Source organism: Magallana gigas, chromosome 3 (assembly GCF_963853765.1).
Source record: "Magallana gigas chromosome 3, xbMagGiga1.1, whole genome shotgun sequence".
Classification (NCBI taxonomy): Eukaryota; Metazoa; Mollusca; class Bivalvia; order Ostreida; family Ostreidae; genus Magallana; species Magallana gigas.
Window position 1 is genome coordinate 23,428,082 of NC_088855.1, and position 19,469 is coordinate 23,447,550.

A 19,469-nucleotide genomic window follows, 5' to 3' on the forward strand; every position below is an offset into this window, starting at 1 on the left:
CCAAGCAAAGCTTATGGAGATTAGATATATTAATTTTATTACTATTTAATTATAATAGTGACTTTATTGAATTGCCCGAAATTTAATCAACTTGAATGAACACAAAAAACGACATGCTTGTTACGACAAACCCAGTCTCTGCCTAATTTTTGGGCTCTTAAAATACGGAGCAACTTTTGAAGAATATTGTGATTTAAATACTTCAGCCATTCAGCCACTCTAATGTGACAGGGTGTGCTATGCATTCTGATCAGAGACCTGTTCAGTAGAGAAGGCACTAGTGAAGGAAATCTAGCAAGCAGACTGGATCAAACTTTCTAAACTCAACTCCCCCCCCCCCCCCCCTTCCCCTAATTTCCATTTTCTTTGCCATTCTGGATTGCATTTTTATTGACAGCAGTGTCGCCATTGGAGTCAAGTGTTTGAATTTATTCAGACAAACAGATACAGATCTTTAGATGGTCACACAAGTAGAAAGATTCAAAATATCTACTCTGTGCTTTACGAAGTTAACTGGTCATTTGGATACACAAATTGCAAAAAAAACTGGAAATGTTTTCCTTTTTTCTTTGATTGGACCGGCTGATTTACAAAAAAACATTGCCTGCCTTTAACACTGACTCATGTCATCTCTTGATATGGATTTTTTGCCTCCATGTTGTCAGCTATGTATGTGATCCATTTGTTGTTTGATGATTATATCACATGATAAGCATTATGTTGCCGCATGGAGACATTATTGGACAAAGTTAGTGCTACACTAATGCTAGTACACAACAGTGCTTCAAACGCCGACATCTTTTATGAAAGGAATAACTATTTTTAGATTTATATACAGAGCTGATACTTGAATAGCAGCCTACTAAAGAGTGGTATAGCTTTAGAACTCAGTAGTTCCAAGCACTGACATCGCTTAAAGTTTGATATACTATAGTTTTCCATGAGAGAATAAGCTCCTTCCAAAATCTCAGTCAGAAGTGAAATCGCAGCTGTATCTAACAGTACATGTAGTAACATTATTTGGTGTTGCAACTATTCAAATATTGTCAGATTCTGTATGCTTGTCTGATAGTGAAACAGTGAAAGAAAGTTAAAAGCTATCGACTTTGACAGAAAGCAGATGAATGCCGCATCCAGATATATGCATTTTTCTGTGGCTGTGGAAGGGAAAAAAGTCTTAGCTTCAAGGGAAATAGGAAATCAATGAAGCTAATGGATGCAGACGTAGAAGTCCCTGTTTCTATTTTTCTTCCTCAGACCATTACGTCTTGATTCTATATGAGAATTTTGAAGGAAGGATTTAGAAATAGAACTAATTTAACAAAAGCTTGGACTGTGGGTAGTTGTGTCAAACAGCAATGTGACTTAGGCTAGGCAATTGGTGCATATTTTGCTTGAAACCATGTCATTTTTGACTTGTTTTGAATAATACATAGCAATCTAGATATCTTGTTAAAATGGTTCTGTTGTCTCCAGAACTCTATAAACAATGAAATATCAAATTGATAGAACCATTTTAACAAGGCTTTGGGGTTAAGTAGGATGTAACTATCTATTTCTTGTGTCGAAAAAGTAATAAATGATGCTGGTTTCAAGCGAAATGAACACCGATTGCAGTTGGTAGTCTTAACTTAAAAAGCTAGACAAATTGTGTCGATTTCAAAGAGCTGGCTGTATGTCCAGCAATGAAATAGACAGGCCAACTTCACTTCAGCATTGAATGCTTATTTTTCGATGTCGTGGTCCTACAACACACCAAGCGGTGCAGACGATTACCGCGCTAACGCACGGTATGATAATTTGTCTTGACCGCTTTGTGTGTTATAGGACCGACGACATCCAAAAATAAGCATTCAATGCTTATATTTAAATTCATACGCCAGTTTGTGTAAAAATATTTGTGCATCATAGCTATGAAGCCATTTTATACGCTCTTAGTCAGGGATATGAAACATACATGGAACAGCCATATTAACATGGTGATTAATTCGCTTCCGCAACTAAACGTATAGTGTCAGAGATTTTGTCGAAAACAACCTTTTAATTGATGAATAGATTTGATTTAACGATTATTTTCCATTAGCACATATCAAATAGGTTATGTAAGGTTGAACGTTTCATTTAATCTTACAATAATAATTATACTCAAAACACATGGTTAGTGGTTACCTTTATATTTGTGCTCATGGCACATGAATTAGCTATAAGTGTGTTCATAGGAAATTGAACGTTGCAGATTTCTAATGCAAACATTCGAGAAAATATGCACTGAAGGTAAATATAATGCTGTTTGACACAACTACCTAAAGATCAAGTTCTTGTAAAAAAGATTCTAATACATTTATAAAACATTACAGAATAAATTTCTTAAGTACCTACATGTACTCTGATAGAAACTGGAAAAACAAAGTTACTTGAAATTCTTAGGGTTATAACCATAATATGAAGCCTGTACAGTGAATAGAGGGTTATAATTAGAAGCCTAATAAAAATGTAGATAGAATACATACATATATACATTCCCCGCTCTGTTTAGTGTGTTTGGTGTAATATAGAGAGTATTGCATGCTGCCATGCTCCAACTAGCACACCTACCAACTTTTTGCTTTGTCGGTAGAGTTAATGAAGGGTAGCGAGTTTGATTCTTACAAAGACATTTAGAAATTATACGAGATTTGTCACTTACATTGGTATAATTGATATTTTCAAGTTAGGGAAAATTTAAGGTTGTGTGGGACCCATTGGCATATGTGCATGTATATAAAATTCATTTGAATGAAAGTACATCATATTAAATAAACAATTGTTATCTTCATAACTATGATAGTATGCCATAAAACACATCTTGGAGATTTGTATAAGGATAAGCAATGTATACTGTAATTGCCAGCTAGTCTTGACCTCATGCCACACAGCTCTAGATGTATATATACAGCCAACACCCTAACCATAATACACTGCCGACAATTGTGTAGTATAAAAGAAAGTGTGGCCATGATTGTGGAATAACTATCTGAATTTTTATTGTTCTATGAAATATTTCATGCCCAATTCATTTGTTAATGACGATGTTAGTTACTAAGTTAGTGTTGATCCCTTTCTTTGATTAAAATTCAATACTTTAAAAGTTTCGGTATGATAAAGTTACAGTCTCTCAATTATGTAAATGCAAGTCAAAGCAGCAATTAAAATTTTGTAATATAAGCTTATTTTGCCACAAGATGGATTAAAAACCGTTACTGAAACGTGATGAGAACAAAACAATGCATTCAAATGCAGTTAATTTTGAGTACATATACCCACAAATGCTTTTATATACAGTAAAATTTTTGCAAGAACCATTCAATACAAATCTCATGAATTGTTTCTAATGTCTAAATTCATGAACTATGTGAGAGGAAAATATGATCATGAAATTGTGGAGAAAAAAATTCATATACTACAAATGTACCTGATATATTTAGAAAAACAGAATAAATTCAATGTATACACATTTCACAAAGTTGAGATTTATCTATAGACCTGACCATGTATATGTATGTTGAAATTGGTAACACTCTACGAAAATTTCAGTGAAAGTTGTATCAATGTAATGCACATGTGTATTCAATTCTGTATGTGTATGTCTGGCTTTTATGTTAAAATGTGCTGCAAATGACTACAATTATGTGGTTGCTGTTGGAGACATATGCCTGCACAATGTTCATAAGGCACTTGAAATAGCAGTGGGGTTTCCTTGGTGAATAGATAATTTCACAAATCCGTGGTATTCTAATTCAACAACAAAATCTCAATGAGGTGAACTAATTTTGCTCCCGGAAACAGGCATCATCGCATATGTTATTTTGTCTGCACAGTCGGCCATGTTTTGTCGGTACAAACTGCTGGTGCAGTTTTGTTCGATAATTCTGGTTTATTCCACATTCACACATATACTTATTCCAAATTGTCTGTATATTTTTAAAACCAAATCTCCAATGCTGATACAGACACTGATAAGTTGAATTGAATAGGGAGGTCAAGATTTGGGTGTTTTTTACTTATAGATATCAACAATACAAAGTGACAGTAATACAATTCATAAAATTGTTTTCACTTTTTAATAACACAAAACAAAATTCATTTCTGTACACAGAAAGGTTTCGTTTCTATGAAGGGAATGGGTGAACTTCGTTTCATAGATGAGAACCACCGAAGTAAAGTGTATTCCACTGTTGCAATCGATAACCTAGCATGGAGCTTAGCAATGAAGAGAAAGGATCACCTGAACATGAGTCATACTGGAAGAGTCCATGTACAAGGGTGATCAGGCTATTCATAGCGTTTACATTGTTTATGTACATTAGCAAAAGTGGGAAAAAATCCCCCTAATGCAAAGTAGAGCTGAACATGTTATTGCCAAGTCAGCATAGAAAGCAGACAACCCTTGATAAACATGATAATAATGCTAGTCTTTGTGCAGAACGGGCGAATTAATGCCCTTGGTTTATTTACAGCTTTCTGGTAATAAAACCTGTTCTGGCAACCTTTGTAATGCCTGGCAAACGTCCAAACAAAATTCTTATCAGTAAATAGTGGATTTTAAACATGTATTAGGTTGGCTGCAATCATTGCCTAATACATAGAAGTCTGATCAATAGCTTTGTGGAATTGCGCAGATCAATATTGTTCAGCTGAAAAGACACATATTTTATACTGAAAGGCTCCATTGGCTTGTTATAGGCTATGGCTTGTTGGAGCACTCATTACTGACATTAGACTTCTTTAGAGATCTATGGAATATTGAATGTTGGTGTACACTCTGGAATAACACAATTAACAATCCTACAAAGAATATGAAGGGCAATCATAAAAATCTGTTGGGAAGTGTATAGCTAAAACTGGAATCTGCTCTAAGTAAGATACACAATTAATGGGGCATACAAATACATGAATAATTTATCTGCTTTGTGATCTAGTCAGACAAGAAGGACCATCTCAAAAGTAGTTTTATCAGGGAATGCCTGAATGTTATCTGGAGGATTGCCAGCTACAGCTTACAGTGAAAAGTTGGAACACTGCCAGTTTTCTAAGCCTGCATAAAGGAAAAAAAATAGAGCTGAATGGATTTTTAAAACACAGTAGGACAAAACGAGACATGATTGTTCCGTCTTAGCATTGTATTTGAACACAGTCCTAAGAAGGGTGTGTGGTTACAGAGTTAAGAGCACTGAAAAATGTAAAACTAATAAAGGGGGAGTGAAACAAATCTAATAAATTTTGTTGATTTTTAATCTTAGAAAATGATTTAATGAACATAATAAATTTTGCCCCAGAAGGTGATGTATGAAAAATGAGAACCAAGGACTTTATATATAGGACATAACTATGTGGTTTATGCTTCAAAAGTCAAAACAAGTTGAAATTGTTCTCTGGTCTCAAGTGACGCAGAAGATAAGACATCTTAGAATAGAGACAGGTATTCTCTACCAGCAAGTGAACTATATTACAAAGGTTTAAGTACTAAATTCAGAAACGAAAAGTTTTTTATAAAGCTGATTTGTCAGTTGCTGTTCTAGAAATCATTTGATAAAGTTGAGTGTATCCTGGATGTGAAAATAACTTGAAAGAAAATAAACATTTTTGATACTACTAAGATTCAAAAGCTTTGATAAACTTAAACTTAACTTAAAAAATCCAGTTTTTCCTTGATTTTGATCTTGTAAAAAGGAAAATGCACAAACACTTCAAATAATCTGCAGTGGTGACTAATGCTGCTATAATTTATGACTTGTCTCTCATACATTTTTTATCATGCTCTCAAGACAGAATAGGCTATTCTATACAACACAGTTTCTGACTTCAGTGATGCTGCCAAGCTGAAAAACAACTCGAGCTGGCTGATTAAAGTAGCATGGTTAGAGAACAGATGAAAAAACAATTAGGCCACATTTCAAAATCTGTTTGCCTTCTCCTGACTTTGTTTGAAGATTGTGTAGAGAACTTTTTTCCTCTTGAAAATTGTGTGAACATTGTCTAAATAACTTACAATGAGATATACAATTCAATTTCAATTTCAATTTCAATTTCTTTATTAACCAATTAAGGGCCCTCAAGGGGCAACATGAAGACTGTTGACATACAATATCCAATGAACATAAAACATTCAATAAACATATACAAGAGGGAAAGAGCTGGATGATTTAAAGAACTATGACAGACATGAACAATTAAATAGTAGATATGTATATATATGTATAATTATGTATGTTTCCATACATTCAATATAGTGTCTTCTATATATTTATGTTAAACACCATACATAAATATGTCAAGATACAAATGCACATACAAATTTGAAATAGTTTATCATATGATTGAAAAATAAAAAACCAATATTTGAATAGGAAATACAAATTAAGGCAATGCCTTTTGTAAAAATTTACCAACAGAGTTTAATATATCTAATTTAATATAATTTAATATAATTTAATATATCTGATATAGATCTGATCTGTATTTGAAAAAAAATGAGTAAGAATTTTTTTCACAGAAAACTTCTTGCTACTTGGTCAGAATATGGACAAACAAATTTGCTTTTGTACTGTGTACTGTCATACTGTACTGTGTATATAGCTAATCTGAGGTTCAAATAATTTTTTTCTCTTGAAAATTGTGTGAACATTGTCAGAATAACTTACAAGTAGATATACACATTAACAAACATAGATCTGATCTGTATTTGAAACAAAATGAGTAAGAATTTTTTTTACAAAAAACTTCTTGCTACTTGGTCAGAATATGGACAAACAAATTTGCTTTTGTACTGTGTACTGTCAAACTGTACTGTGTATATAGCTAATCTGAGGTTAAAACAGACTAGAAACTTTCATACTATGATAACTGGCTTTTCATGTATTATAGTACAGTGTGGCATTATGAAAGGGTTTACGTCGCTTAAACAATCTGAAACAACAGTCATGATATTTAATTCATTATTTACATAACAAAAACAACAGACATGATATTTAATTCATTATTTACATAACAAATACTTGAAGGAATATAGATATCCCTCTAGTTATCATTTTATTTTATTTGTAAACTTGATGAATTCTGAAACGTTTTGCGAATTTAAACATAATGGAAGTTTTGACTTTATTCTAGATATGGTAAAATACAAAGTGTGAAGATACATCACAAAGAAAATGAAGAAGGGTCCTCGGCAATTGTTGCATTTGGAGACATCAAATCGGCATCCAAAGCCCACGGGACGGAAAACCGAATAGAAGGGAATCTATTGTCAACGGAGTACTGCGAGGGCTCGGCAACAGGAAGTGCCGTTACCAGAACCGTAGAGCCAAGACACGGAACATACAACAGATCGTTCAGTAGAAGCAAGGGGTAGGAATTTTACTGTAGCATTTCAGTTGTTTTAATTTTATTTAATAAAATTAACATGCAAGCTTATTATTGTCAAGTTTTATGTGCAGATTTGCAGTGCTGTATAGTTTCTATTGTGAATGTGTAAAACTTAGTTTTGTTACTTGTTTGTAGTTGTTTCATATTTTCAGACCTGAACCAGCTCCAAATATGGGAATTTATTATTATTGTTTATTTTTTGGTTAAAGTTGATTTACTTAGATATATGAAACATATCTATAGCACATGGATGTATTAACACACCGTATCTTTAAAAGAGGAATTAATGAGTTATCAATGTTTTGTGTTGTGTTTTCTCTCTTTATTTATGGATTATTTTCTGAGTGTTGTGATGGGAATGCTGTTTTTGTGAAGGATTACTCCACAGACCTCCTCTTTCCATTGATTATGAAATGGAATAACGAAGCCTTAGTCTTTATACATCTCCGACATTTGGATGTGTTTATTTATTATTTTTCCAACTGATGGAATAATTCTTATCTTATTGTATTGAAATCCAGTGGAATATGAAATTCAGCCTGGATTTAACCCTTTCCTGAGTGAGAATGGATTAATTAATCTTTTGTTGGAGTGAGAATGGATTAATTGATCGTTTGTTGATCGATTTATAATATTTGCAAAGGATATGACAAAGGATTTGTTTGTATAGAGTGTTGGATATAACAATGGTATTCCCCCTCACAGTATCTATATCCAAGGAGTGTATTTACTTCAGGTATTGTAAGTTTTAAGTTACAGAGTATGATTACATGTGAACTAAAAGAATTAAATGATGAAGGGGTGACCAGTATCAGAATTCTGCATGCATTTGCTGTTATTTTTAATCAAAGTTTTTTAATTGGTAACAAAAAAAAAACTCTTTTGAATAGTGAAGGAGAATTAGGACACCTTGATCTTGTTTCAGAGATTTCTTTGAAATAAACAAGAAAATAACCCTGAATTGTCATCAATATTTTTGTTAGAACCATTTCAGCAAGAGCTTGGACTTTAGGTAGGACGTAACTATCTATTTCTTGCATCAAAAATGATGCTGGTTTCGAGTTGAATGTGCATTAGTCTTTGCTCAAAGGCCAGACAAATCTTGTTTATTTCAAAGAGCCATGGCTGACTGACCAAAAATGAAATAAACAGGGCTTTGTCACATTGCCTTTTGACACAGCTACCCAAAGTTCAAGCTCTTGTTAAAATTGTTCTATAAATCTTCATCAATCTATGGCATCATTAACATTTTTGTTAATCTTTATCAATCTATTTGTTTAACAGGCTAGCTCCTTTGCTAGTAATATGTAAGTGACATGGGTTTGAGACAGGCAGGGTTTTCCCCCACAATTTTCATTATATTTGAATTATGATAAAGATATATAAATTTTATGACAAGATAGCTTAAAAAAGAAATTGGAACAATTAAACATGTAAATTAATTAACATTATGTTAAAAATGTATGCAGTACTTTTATCTAAATCAATTTTCCATAACAAAGTGTCCCCATCAAAATTAAACATTTGCATGCATACATCACTCAAATTTGGACCCCTAAACTTATTAAGTATGTATCCTATGTTACCTATCTAACCTTGACCTAATTAGCTTGGTGAATGCAGACCTGTTGCTTACTGGGTAATGTAGAGGAGAAGATAATTTGAAAATGATATATTCATTGTACTTGAAGAATAATACATTTTTCACCAGTTTTGCTCTATTTAACATGTCCACTATATTCACATTGCAAAAAAAAAAAAAATAATCCTTTTAAAATTCATTGCAAAAGACTGTGTATTAAACAAATACAGTAAAAGGCAATATATGATTCATTGGTTTGTGGTATTTTAATTATTAATGTTGTATATCAAAGTACATGTATATAGGACTATGGAGGATTTAGGGGGAGGGGTATATTAGCATTTTTTGCATGTTCGATATCGTTGTTCTGTCAATCTTTTTTTTTCCTGTAGAGCTATATGGTCGCTTTTTTAACAGGGTTTTCCAATGGAAAAATCCGGTTATTAAAATGATGAAAATGGCAGGCTGGCGGGTGGGTGAGCGGCTGCCAAATGGGTACCCTTATTGTTCGGAGAACTCCTCCTACAGTAGTTGTTCTTTTGCAGATCAACTGTTCATATATCAGATGTGTGCATGTTATTAGGATATTGATTTCTGGAAATTAATGAAAAAAATACCAGCTTTTGAACTTAGTCATTTTTTGGCAAAATATAGCTTATAGGGTACTCTCATTGTATGGATAAATCCTCCTACAGTATTCAAGTATATATTTCAGAGGTTTGCACATTTCTAGGATTTTGATTTCTGATAATTTATGAAAAAAATTCCAGCTTTTGAACTTAGTCATTTTTGGCAAAATATTGCATATATATATTGCATTTCACTGGATACGGTAGGTAGTGTTTATCAATTTAGAATTGGCGTTGATTATGAATAAACCCGGTTTGCTGTCACATTGACAGCTTTTCACTTGTCTTTTAAATGAACTTATAGACACCAAAAGTTCCCATGCAAAATGAATGATATCAAAAGAGTTAGAATAATTATGCATTAGTATTTAAGCTTTGATATTGTGTGCTCTGGAGGCTAAAGGTTGATGCGTGTATGGAATACAACCAGTGGTATCTATGCAGGCATGATTGGATCTGAATATTGAATTTCTTTTCAATCTAACCCCATTTTATTAATTATTTACAACATTAGCGATTTGAATAAGTCAATTCGTATCTGTACATTGCTTTGTGAAATTCCTTTATTCATGCCTGGCTTGGACAGGGTGGATAGAAATTCACATACAGCTTGTTAACCAATCAGAACTCTTCCTTCAAACAACTTTGGAAAGAAATTTTGCACCTGTTTGTCAGAAGGATGGTCAGTTTATAGAGCTGTTATTGTGCTGCTGTCTGTTCTAAATCTTCTAAGGGCAGCAGATATTAAAGTTTTTACACAGGTATCCTTAGGATTAGTTATTTATAGATAACGGCTATTGATTTTTAGGTGAGAGTCGAGTTAAGAAAAACTACTCAACACTTCAATAGGTAGACCAAGTATTGTCAAATCAATATCTTAATCATCTGCTGGACAAAAACAACTAAGCTTCGACTATTTATCAGAATTGAACTGAATTAAAAGTGACATTCAATCAAAAGTTACATATGCTAGAAAATGATAAGAGAAAAGGGTTCAGGGACATGCAATCAGATAAAAACACTTTTTTTTTAAGATTCATCATTTAAATTCTATTCAGCATTCCTGGAAGCTGATTGATTATTTTCTTTTTTGTTTTTTTTATAAATCGATCTCTCGATAAACGATAAACGAAGAGGGCTCTACAGCAAGTTTTTCATCTTGGCTAGCCATAAGTGACAATCAACTCCTCTTCTGTTTTCACCCTTAGTGAATCAAGCCAACTTTTATATGTATTGATTGATAAGTGTGATTTAGTATTTCATCTTTAAAGGCCAAATGTTGCATCACAACCAATATTGCAAAACATGTATGTTACATTCGACAAGGGCTACATGTGTACATGAAATTCTGCATGTTATACGACATTGTTTTTTACATTTCCAGGATATGATGTCACAATTCTATCCCTAATTGTCTCCAAAGATTGATATTGTGATCTAGGTTTTTGTGGGAGTTTCACTTTATTTACAGGAGCAGCCATTGTTGTTTCTGAATGTTTTTTGTTGGTCGTTATGTGAATGCCCCTATCTGATGAATGTAAAAGAACCAAAATAATTACTAGCAAATCACACCAGAGGGCTCTTATGATATACATAATTCAGCTTTATGAATCAACGGTGAAAAAAAAAGCGAAGCAAATATTGATAAGCTTTCCAAAATTTATTTCGGTGACCTACTTGTCATGCCTTAACTATGAGTTTCTTAGTTGGTCGATATTACTAATTGTTATACTTTCATGTTAAATACTGAAATCTGATTGGTTAAGACGCAGTTAATAATATTTACTATTACCCTCAGCGTTAGCAACGCACTTGGCAACGGGTAACATTAAAAAATGTTACATGCGCGAAAATTATGCGCGTACGGTTCGCTGTAGAATTCACGTTATTCCTATATAAAAGCAGTAAAATTTTCTTAAAGATTTTAAAAAAGACATTCAGTATAACAAAATAAATAGTGCCTGTTTGGGAGGATAACAGTTGAAATTGACACCCCTCGAAAACCATTGTCAATCTCCGCTTCGCGTCGGTTGACAATGGTTTTCTCGGGGTGTCAATTTCAACTGTTACCCTCCCAAACAGGCACTATTTATAAAATACATAATGCGGTCTTTTAAAAATGAAAAGCAGTAAAACAATGTGACAATGTAGCTAAAGGGAAATTTTTTTTGGCCATTTAATTTATTTTTCAGTCCAAGAAACATGTAGAAACTATTTTTCTTTCATATTACAGTAAAACTTGTTTTAATATGAACACAGATCGAGCGAAATCTCTCATATAGCGAAGTTATTTTTAGTCCTCAGTAAAATCCTTAACAAATCTTTGCAAAATTTACAGTTATAATAGATTCAGATATAATGATTTTACAGATATAGTGAACTTATTTTAAGTCTCGTAGTGGTGATTAATAACAAAATTTAACACTTTAACATAATAGTTTGAATAAAGTTATTTTCACATTAATTCTTCAATACACAATCTGATTATTAAAAGTATAAAAAAAACCCATATTTTCATTCTAAGCCTCAATTAGGAAAAATTGTAGTCTGGTGAAAGAAAACATGTATATAGTGAATTTGCTTTAGTTATTGTTATTCATTTTACGGATACAACAAACTACGGATATAAAAAAAAATCCATTGGTCCCCAGGACTTCACTACAACAGAGTTTAACCTTATTTTGCTTGCATTAAAATAGTATGAGGTCAATGGAAAAAAAATTCTGTTCAAAATTGCTTCTGAATCTTTTCATTTATTCAGTTTCATAGATACTGTTCAAAACACAATTTCATCAAAATCATACAAAGATACATACTGGTGTAAGCAATTCAACAGTCAATGTTCAGGCCTTGACTTTTCCAGTGGCTTCCACCACATTATTTTATGTTTAATTCAGTTTATAAGTACTGTTTTCAGCACCAATTAAAGACTTCAAATAAGATATTGACTTATTGACTAGATATATGTACTAGATATTGACTTATTGACTCAATTTAACAATCTCAGTTGTGACCTTGACCTAACCAATGACCTGAACTTCACCATTGATTTCCATTTTTTGGGGGGGGGGAGGGGTTGTTGAAGAAGTTGTGTATGATATTATTTGTCAAACTTCACTCATTATCCCCAGTAGATATCTTTGTATTGTTAGTTCACAGTATGCCGGTGCTGAAGACTCAACTTTTTCAATTACTGTGATTGATATTTATACTATTTAGTTGCATTATTTGTATGATACTGAAATATTCAGAAAATGTGTCCCACTTTTCAAAGATGAAATATCGGAAATTCGTACTACCCCAGGCTGCCTCAAAATATGCTCATGACATGTATTTTCATTAACCTTGACCCTAGGCCAAATGACCAGGACAAGGTTAAATAAAATCGAACATGGCATTTATTCAAAACGGGTTTATTGGGAGGGGTGGTGGAGGTACACTGGCCCGTTGTCCTCTTGCACACCCCTAGAGATTATACTGTAAGCATATTGTATCTAGCATAGATTATATTTAGAGAAACTGATTTTTCAAGTTAGTGTTGATTACAATAAAATGTGTGTATTTCTGAAAGAATCTCTTCTTGTCCATATAAGTTAGACATTTAAGTACGTACTTGTTTTAGTGGAAGCTGCTTTAGGCAAAAAAAACCTTTGAAAAATACAACACACCAGTAGGTAGAATACACTGGAAAATTTATTATGTTTTCATGACCTGTCACCTGTAAGATGTTGTGTAAAATTATGAATAATAGTTGAAACATCCTGTTTACCTTGTTGAAAATTACATCTGACGGTCTTTGAACATGTTTGACTTTTAGCCTTTAAAGACATAAAAGTAAATTACCTCAGAAACTGAGATAAGAAGTGTTAATTGTGGGGAAAATCAATACATACAGAGTTGTGTTGTTTTCTCTCCTCCTGTGTTGTCTTTGTTCTTTGGAAGAACTAACAATCATGCAGATGTCTTTAATAACAGTTTATCTATGGAGATTTTTACCTTAGATCTTTAGCTCTGCTTGTTATTTGAATTTTCAGAGTTTGATGGAATCTCAAACAATTTAGTGGGTCTTTACAACACTCGAATGTATTTCCTTGCACTCATATGTTATCAGGTTTATAAGCCATGCAGGCACTTAATCAAATGCACAATTGCATATGTGGAGTCAGAACATGTTACAAATTGATCATTGTTGAGGGCTAAATGATCATGTACTATTGTTATTATATTTTCATATTCATATTCGACAAATAAAGCTCTAACCCTAACACAATTGTAGCATCTGGTAGACTAGTGTTAACATACAGTCTATATTTTGTTTTGAAGAATATTTACAATTTTTTTTTGTGATGGATGTAGCTTGATTTTTAATTTTTGGTCATTTGTGAATTGTTGACAACATGTTACGAATACTGATGTCTAGATACTAATTACCTTTGTCAGCTTATTGTTATTAGCTCACCTGAGCCAAAATGAAATGAGAAGAATGGGTTCAATTTTAGAAAAATATGTCAAAAGAAAATATGGTATTTATTATTAGGGAATGTGTAACTAAAGAAAGCTAGTCATAAGAATTACAATGATTTCCCATGTTTAAGGGAAAGGGTCAAATTGTTGCAAGGTTCGTTTGTGTATTGGTTTGTAGTAGTATGTGTGACAAGGAGGTTCACTGCATAGGTCAGAGTTGGAAATCGTTTCACATGTGAGCAATATTGTCCATAGGTTTCAATATTTTATTCTAATTACAATTTGAATTCAGTTTGATTAATTTTCGTATTGGAAGAGATTGCAACTTGAAATTTGCTATACAATTTGGCTAGTTCATCATCAGTTAAGGCCATTGAATTTTTGTTTTCAAATCTAAGAGCAGCATCCATTTTTTCTAGCAAGAGTAAACAAAAATAACCTCTTTACTAAACAGGTCTGAAGACAATGAATCCTTTGACTCCTACTATGGAAACAGCAGGTACCCTGGTAACCATGGGGATGAGATGTACAGCAGAGGAAGACCAAGGGAAAGGTTTTCAGGAAGGGGAACATTCAAATCATATGATAATAGGTCAGTTCATTTATAATCTCTTGAGGCTGTTACGCTGTAGTAATTATTTTTTAGCAAATTTTTTATGTGTAGTTTGGAAGTAAAAACATTGATCCAGTTTACTGATCCATCAAACAGTATGTTTCTCTATTGTGATTTGGTTTGCTGAGAGTCAGATTTCAGACCCAATGTTACCTGAATACTGGTGAAGTTCTATGTGTTTAAGCAAAAGCATTAAACAAAACCAAGACCCTTATTACTATAAATGTAAAATGTAACTGATTGCTACAAAAAAAAGTCTAAACTGAACTTCAACTTCATGTAAAGTAAGTAACATTGCGATATAAAGCAAAGGCAATTTTGTTGTTAATATGAACTTGTTTCTATAGGGGTGGTTTCCATGGGAGACCTAGAATAGTAGACCAGTCCTCTCAAGATGAGTTTGAGAAACCCAAACCTCCCCACTCTCCGACCCATTCAACCTCACACAGTGGAAGTCGACACAGTAGTAAAAACAAGAAAGAAAAGCGGGTATCTCGATCAGGCAGTCACACCAGTAGCAGTAGCAGCTCCAGTGGGTCCTCATCCAGCTGTGGTTCACGATCAAGGTCAGTGATTTCTTTCCCTTTAACTGGAAAAACATTTCGTTTTGCCCATCCTTCCGTCTCTCCCTTTCTCTGACGTACAAAGTGAAGTAAATTGAAATAAATTTTTAAAAAAGGGAAGGTGTTGTTAATTGTGCATGTTTATAATCATACGCAAATGCAGTTTATCATCCTCCTGCGTGGGTGTTGCAGGGGTTTGACTTTAATGCAAGCAAATTGATTTCAAGAGTGAATTAGAACCATTTTAACAAGACATTGGACTTTTGGTAGTGCATAACTATCTTCTTTCTTTCATTGGAACAAGTTAGAAATGAGGCTGGTTTAAAATGAAATATACACAGATGGTGTAGTCTTAGCTTAAGGCCAGCGAAATTATGTTAATTTCAAAGAGTGGCCAGCAATGAAACAGACAGGCCTATGTCACATTGCAGTTTGACACAAAAACCTTAAGTCCAAGATCCTGTAAAATTGGTTCTAAGATAGTGGCTAAGCAAGACTGCCACCAAGTGAGAAAATCAACAGTATTTTAGACCCAGTTTTAAAATCATGACATGATATGCCACTCTTTCCAGATATGAACATAAAAATGCTTGGTTATTGAAGTAGATTGGTTTTACAATGGGTTTTGTTTTCATGAAAAACTTTTTAATGTTTTGCAGTAGTAGAAGTTCTAGTCGGGGTAGTACCACTCGATCTCATGCTTTGCCTCAATCAACATCATTGGTCAAGAGCTACCGCACAGAATCCCAGGAGTCTGTTAACAGTGACAAGACTGGAGCCAATGATGACGACAAGCGGCCCCGCGGAATCTGTATAAACCACCTACCAATCAGATCCACAGGTTTGTGATCGGTCCATTTTTCCGTTTTCTTTGCTGTATTAATAAGTTGACGTATTATACCTAATGCAAAAACTGCAAAAAATTTTATAGTATTGATTTGAAAGATCTTGCTTGAAAGTTCTCATTGCTTATTTTATCTTGCATGCAGATACAAGTTTGAGGGATGGTTTGTTTCATGAATACAAGAAGTACGGAAAAGTCAATGCCGTCTTAGTAGCAGGTGTGGGAGAGGAGAGATATGCCATTGTCAGCTTCAGAAAGTAAGACTTGCATCGACAGAAATTGTACAGAATAATGGATAAAGTGTCGATCTCCACCTGTAAAATGAAATTGTTGTTTGCAATCATGATTCCATAGTGTTCAAAAGATTTAGATGAAAAAGCGTGAAAACCAGTGAAGGAATTAATTTGTCTTTTTTAGACCTGAGGATGCAGCAAAAGCAATGTCGGCCTCACAGGATAAAATCTTCTTCGGTTCCAAGATCAAAGTGAGCCAGCATGAAGGCATCGGTAAGTTAGGGCTGGACATTGTCTACTGTAGATTCCTTATGAAACATGAGGAATTAATATCTGCGTAAAATCACAAGAAGCAACGTTTGCGGATTTTAAAATCTTGCTTTTATTTTTCATGTAGTTTTTAACTTTTGAAAATGATAAATAAAAAATTGATGCTCTTGATTTTATATTCTCGTGATTTGATACAAAACAAAGGAATTGCGGAATCAAGTGCTCGCGCAAGGAATTTACAGTAAATGATCTCAAATCAAAGATACACTTCTATTTGATGGAAAGTCATTAGAATTATTGTTCTAAATTCTAATGGAATGCATGAGACATTGCCAATACCAATTGCAATACTTGAAGGTGCAGAATAATTTCACTGAAGTTTTAATCTGTTTATTCAGCGAGTCTCCCAGGCTTTTCGACAATTTTTGAGATGACAAAAACACCGTACTAGCATTACAGCAATGTTTTAAAATTAATCAACATGTGATGCGAGATTATAATCCCACGCACAACATACAAATCTGCCATTTCATTGGTCAAAGTCAAAAGGAAATCTGCTTTATTTTAAACGCTGCACAATTTTTTCCACTGGCATAGGACAGTGATCTCATGGATTCTCGTATAGACATCATAAAGACTAACCGCTATATTGATCTACCACGCAATGTATTTCTTACTCAAAAGGGAATGTTTTAATGAGAATATGCTTGAACTGATCAGTTTATTTGTGTCCTTGCTTCACAGAGGTCGACGACAATGAGTTCCGTCCCCCAGAAGCTGAGCTGGATGAACACCACCCGAAGGCCACCAGGACTTTGTTTGTGGGCAACTTGGAGAAAGATATATCAAACCAGGAGCTGAGAGAGAGGTTCCTCAAATTTGGAGATATACTGGTATGTGTACTGTGATGTATCATGATGTTATTAAATTATAGTGAAGGAAAATGAAAGAAAAACGAACACTATTACAAATTTTACTATATGTATGGTAAATATTTTTTATCATGCCTCAATGTGTGTAATAAATCCTAAATTTAAAGGTTGGATAGATTGAAGAATTTTTTTGAATCCTATTTGTATAGGACATTGATGTGAAAAGGCAAGGAGCTGTGTCGGCATACGCATTTGTGCAGTTTACAGATATACGGAGCGTGGTGAAGGTGCTGAAGGAGATGGAGGGGGAAGTGTGGGGCTCCATGAAACTCAAGGTAGGCTTAATAGATCCGGGGGGGGGGGGGGGGGGGGGGGGGCTCCATGAAAATCAAGGTAGGAGTGGGAATGGGGTTCTCAAGGTAGGCATAAAAGATTCTAGAGGGGGGATGGGACAATGTGTATATTCACACATACCCTGACCCCTGATTGTAAGAACCACCTTAATTGATGATGAGATTCTGGCATGTGAGTGTCACATCAAGATATTACAACTGTATACATCTTTTGTTTAATAAAAGACTCGACTCTTTGATTTAAAGACATGTTCTTACTACAGCTTTCATAAAGGATTGTGTATAGTACATAACTCAATCATTTCAATTCAACATGGATGATTTTTATTTTGATAGTTGGGATTCGGAAAAAGCATGCCCACAAACTGTGTCTGGCTGGACAATGTTGATCAGACCGTCCAGGAGAACTTTCTGAGTCGTCAGTTTGGTCGTTACGGACAGGTGACCCACGGGATCATCGACAGAATCAAGGGGAAGGCCCTGGTCTACTTCACCAATGCTGAACAAGCTCAGTACGCTCTCGTGGAGATGAGGAACAGAATACTAAACAACAAGAAAATTATGGTAAGCGTAATATGCTATGTTTTGTGATAAATCTAACGGCCTGTTATTTGCCAACAATGTTTTCACAAGGGAAATTAAATGCTGGAAAGATGTTTTGCTTTTAAAGTTTTGACATTCTGTAAGCTATTAGTTCCACCCACTTCATTCAATCGACATGTATTATGACTGCCAGTTTATAGTTGTTTTTAAATTACTACGTTGTATTATGCAGTTGATATAAATTTAGACAGTTCAGAAGTAAATGATCAGATTAGTTTCAGTACTGTATGAATAAGAGCACCACTGCAATCTTCACTGGATACGAGGTGCTAATGAAATAAATACACTTCACTCCAAGTCATTATCACATGAGCTGCAGAAGTAGGCAGAGGTAAAAAGTCTACTGGTCTGTTTGTAGATTGACTTTGCCAGTAGAGACTGCCAAGTGGAATTTTATGAACAGATGGAAAAGAATGGCCAGTTGAAGCCTGGTCTCCGTCCAGACGAGAGGAGGGGGTGGCTGTACAACCGACAGACCCCGGAGGGCCAATGGGAAGCAAGGTATTGTCCTATCACGATTCTGATTCAGTCGGTGATTCTTTTGAACTGTTTGATCAGAATTTTCTTTCATAGGTCTATCAGGGATTCTGTATCTGCGTTGACCTGTAAAGAAAAAAAAAATTTCAAAAGTCAAGATGATAGTCTTGCATTGGTCCTAATTATGTTGTACTTTAAGCTGTTTATATGGTGATTGACATATGATACAAAGTGTATCAATATTAAAACCTCATAATGCCATCACAAAAAAATAATCTTTTACCCCCCAAAAATCTGTTAATTTTATCAAACATTTCATAGATCTATTTAAACATGCAGTTATTCTTTTGATTTGATTCAGTTGTGATTAAATTGCAGCTATGACAACCGATCTGCCAGTTTTGTGAAATTTACCAGTCCTGGTTTCCGAGGGCCTCAGAGACCTTCCAGAACGGCAGGACGGGGGGCAAGCCGCTACAAGGAGGACTTTCCCGAGGAATTCAAAAGAACAAGGTAAAAATGGTGTACTTTTATCAATTATCTCCGGCCATTTATAGATTCAAGC

The 19,469-nt window shown here is 34.1% G+C and overlaps 1 protein-coding gene across 2 annotated transcripts in view; it reads left to right on the forward strand.

The window, feature by feature from the left end:
* Positions 1 to 19,469, forward strand: part of LOC105328669 (protein split ends) — a 37,713-nt gene that overhangs the window by 1,128 nt on the left and 17,116 nt on the right. The window contains exons 2-12 of one of the 2 annotated variants that reach the window (XM_011429640.4): positions 7,147 to 7,383; positions 14,531 to 14,668; positions 15,037 to 15,255; positions 15,912 to 16,093; positions 16,242 to 16,353; positions 16,514 to 16,602; positions 17,344 to 17,492; positions 17,681 to 17,806; positions 18,161 to 18,388; positions 18,786 to 18,928; positions 19,283 to 19,417. In XM_011429640.4, coding sequence (XP_011427942.3) covers positions 7,147 to 7,383; positions 14,531 to 14,668; positions 15,037 to 15,255; positions 15,912 to 16,093; positions 16,242 to 16,353; positions 16,514 to 16,602; positions 17,344 to 17,492; positions 17,681 to 17,806; positions 18,161 to 18,388; positions 18,786 to 18,928; positions 19,283 to 19,417 — 1,758 coding nt within the window. Of the gene's footprint in view, positions 1 to 7,146; positions 7,384 to 7,887; positions 8,138 to 14,530; positions 14,669 to 15,036; positions 15,256 to 15,911; positions 16,094 to 16,241; positions 16,354 to 16,513; positions 16,603 to 17,343; positions 17,493 to 17,680; positions 17,807 to 18,160; positions 18,389 to 18,785; positions 18,929 to 19,282; positions 19,418 to 19,469 lie in introns of those variants that run through there. The other variant, XM_066078984.1, reaches the window with a different exon arrangement.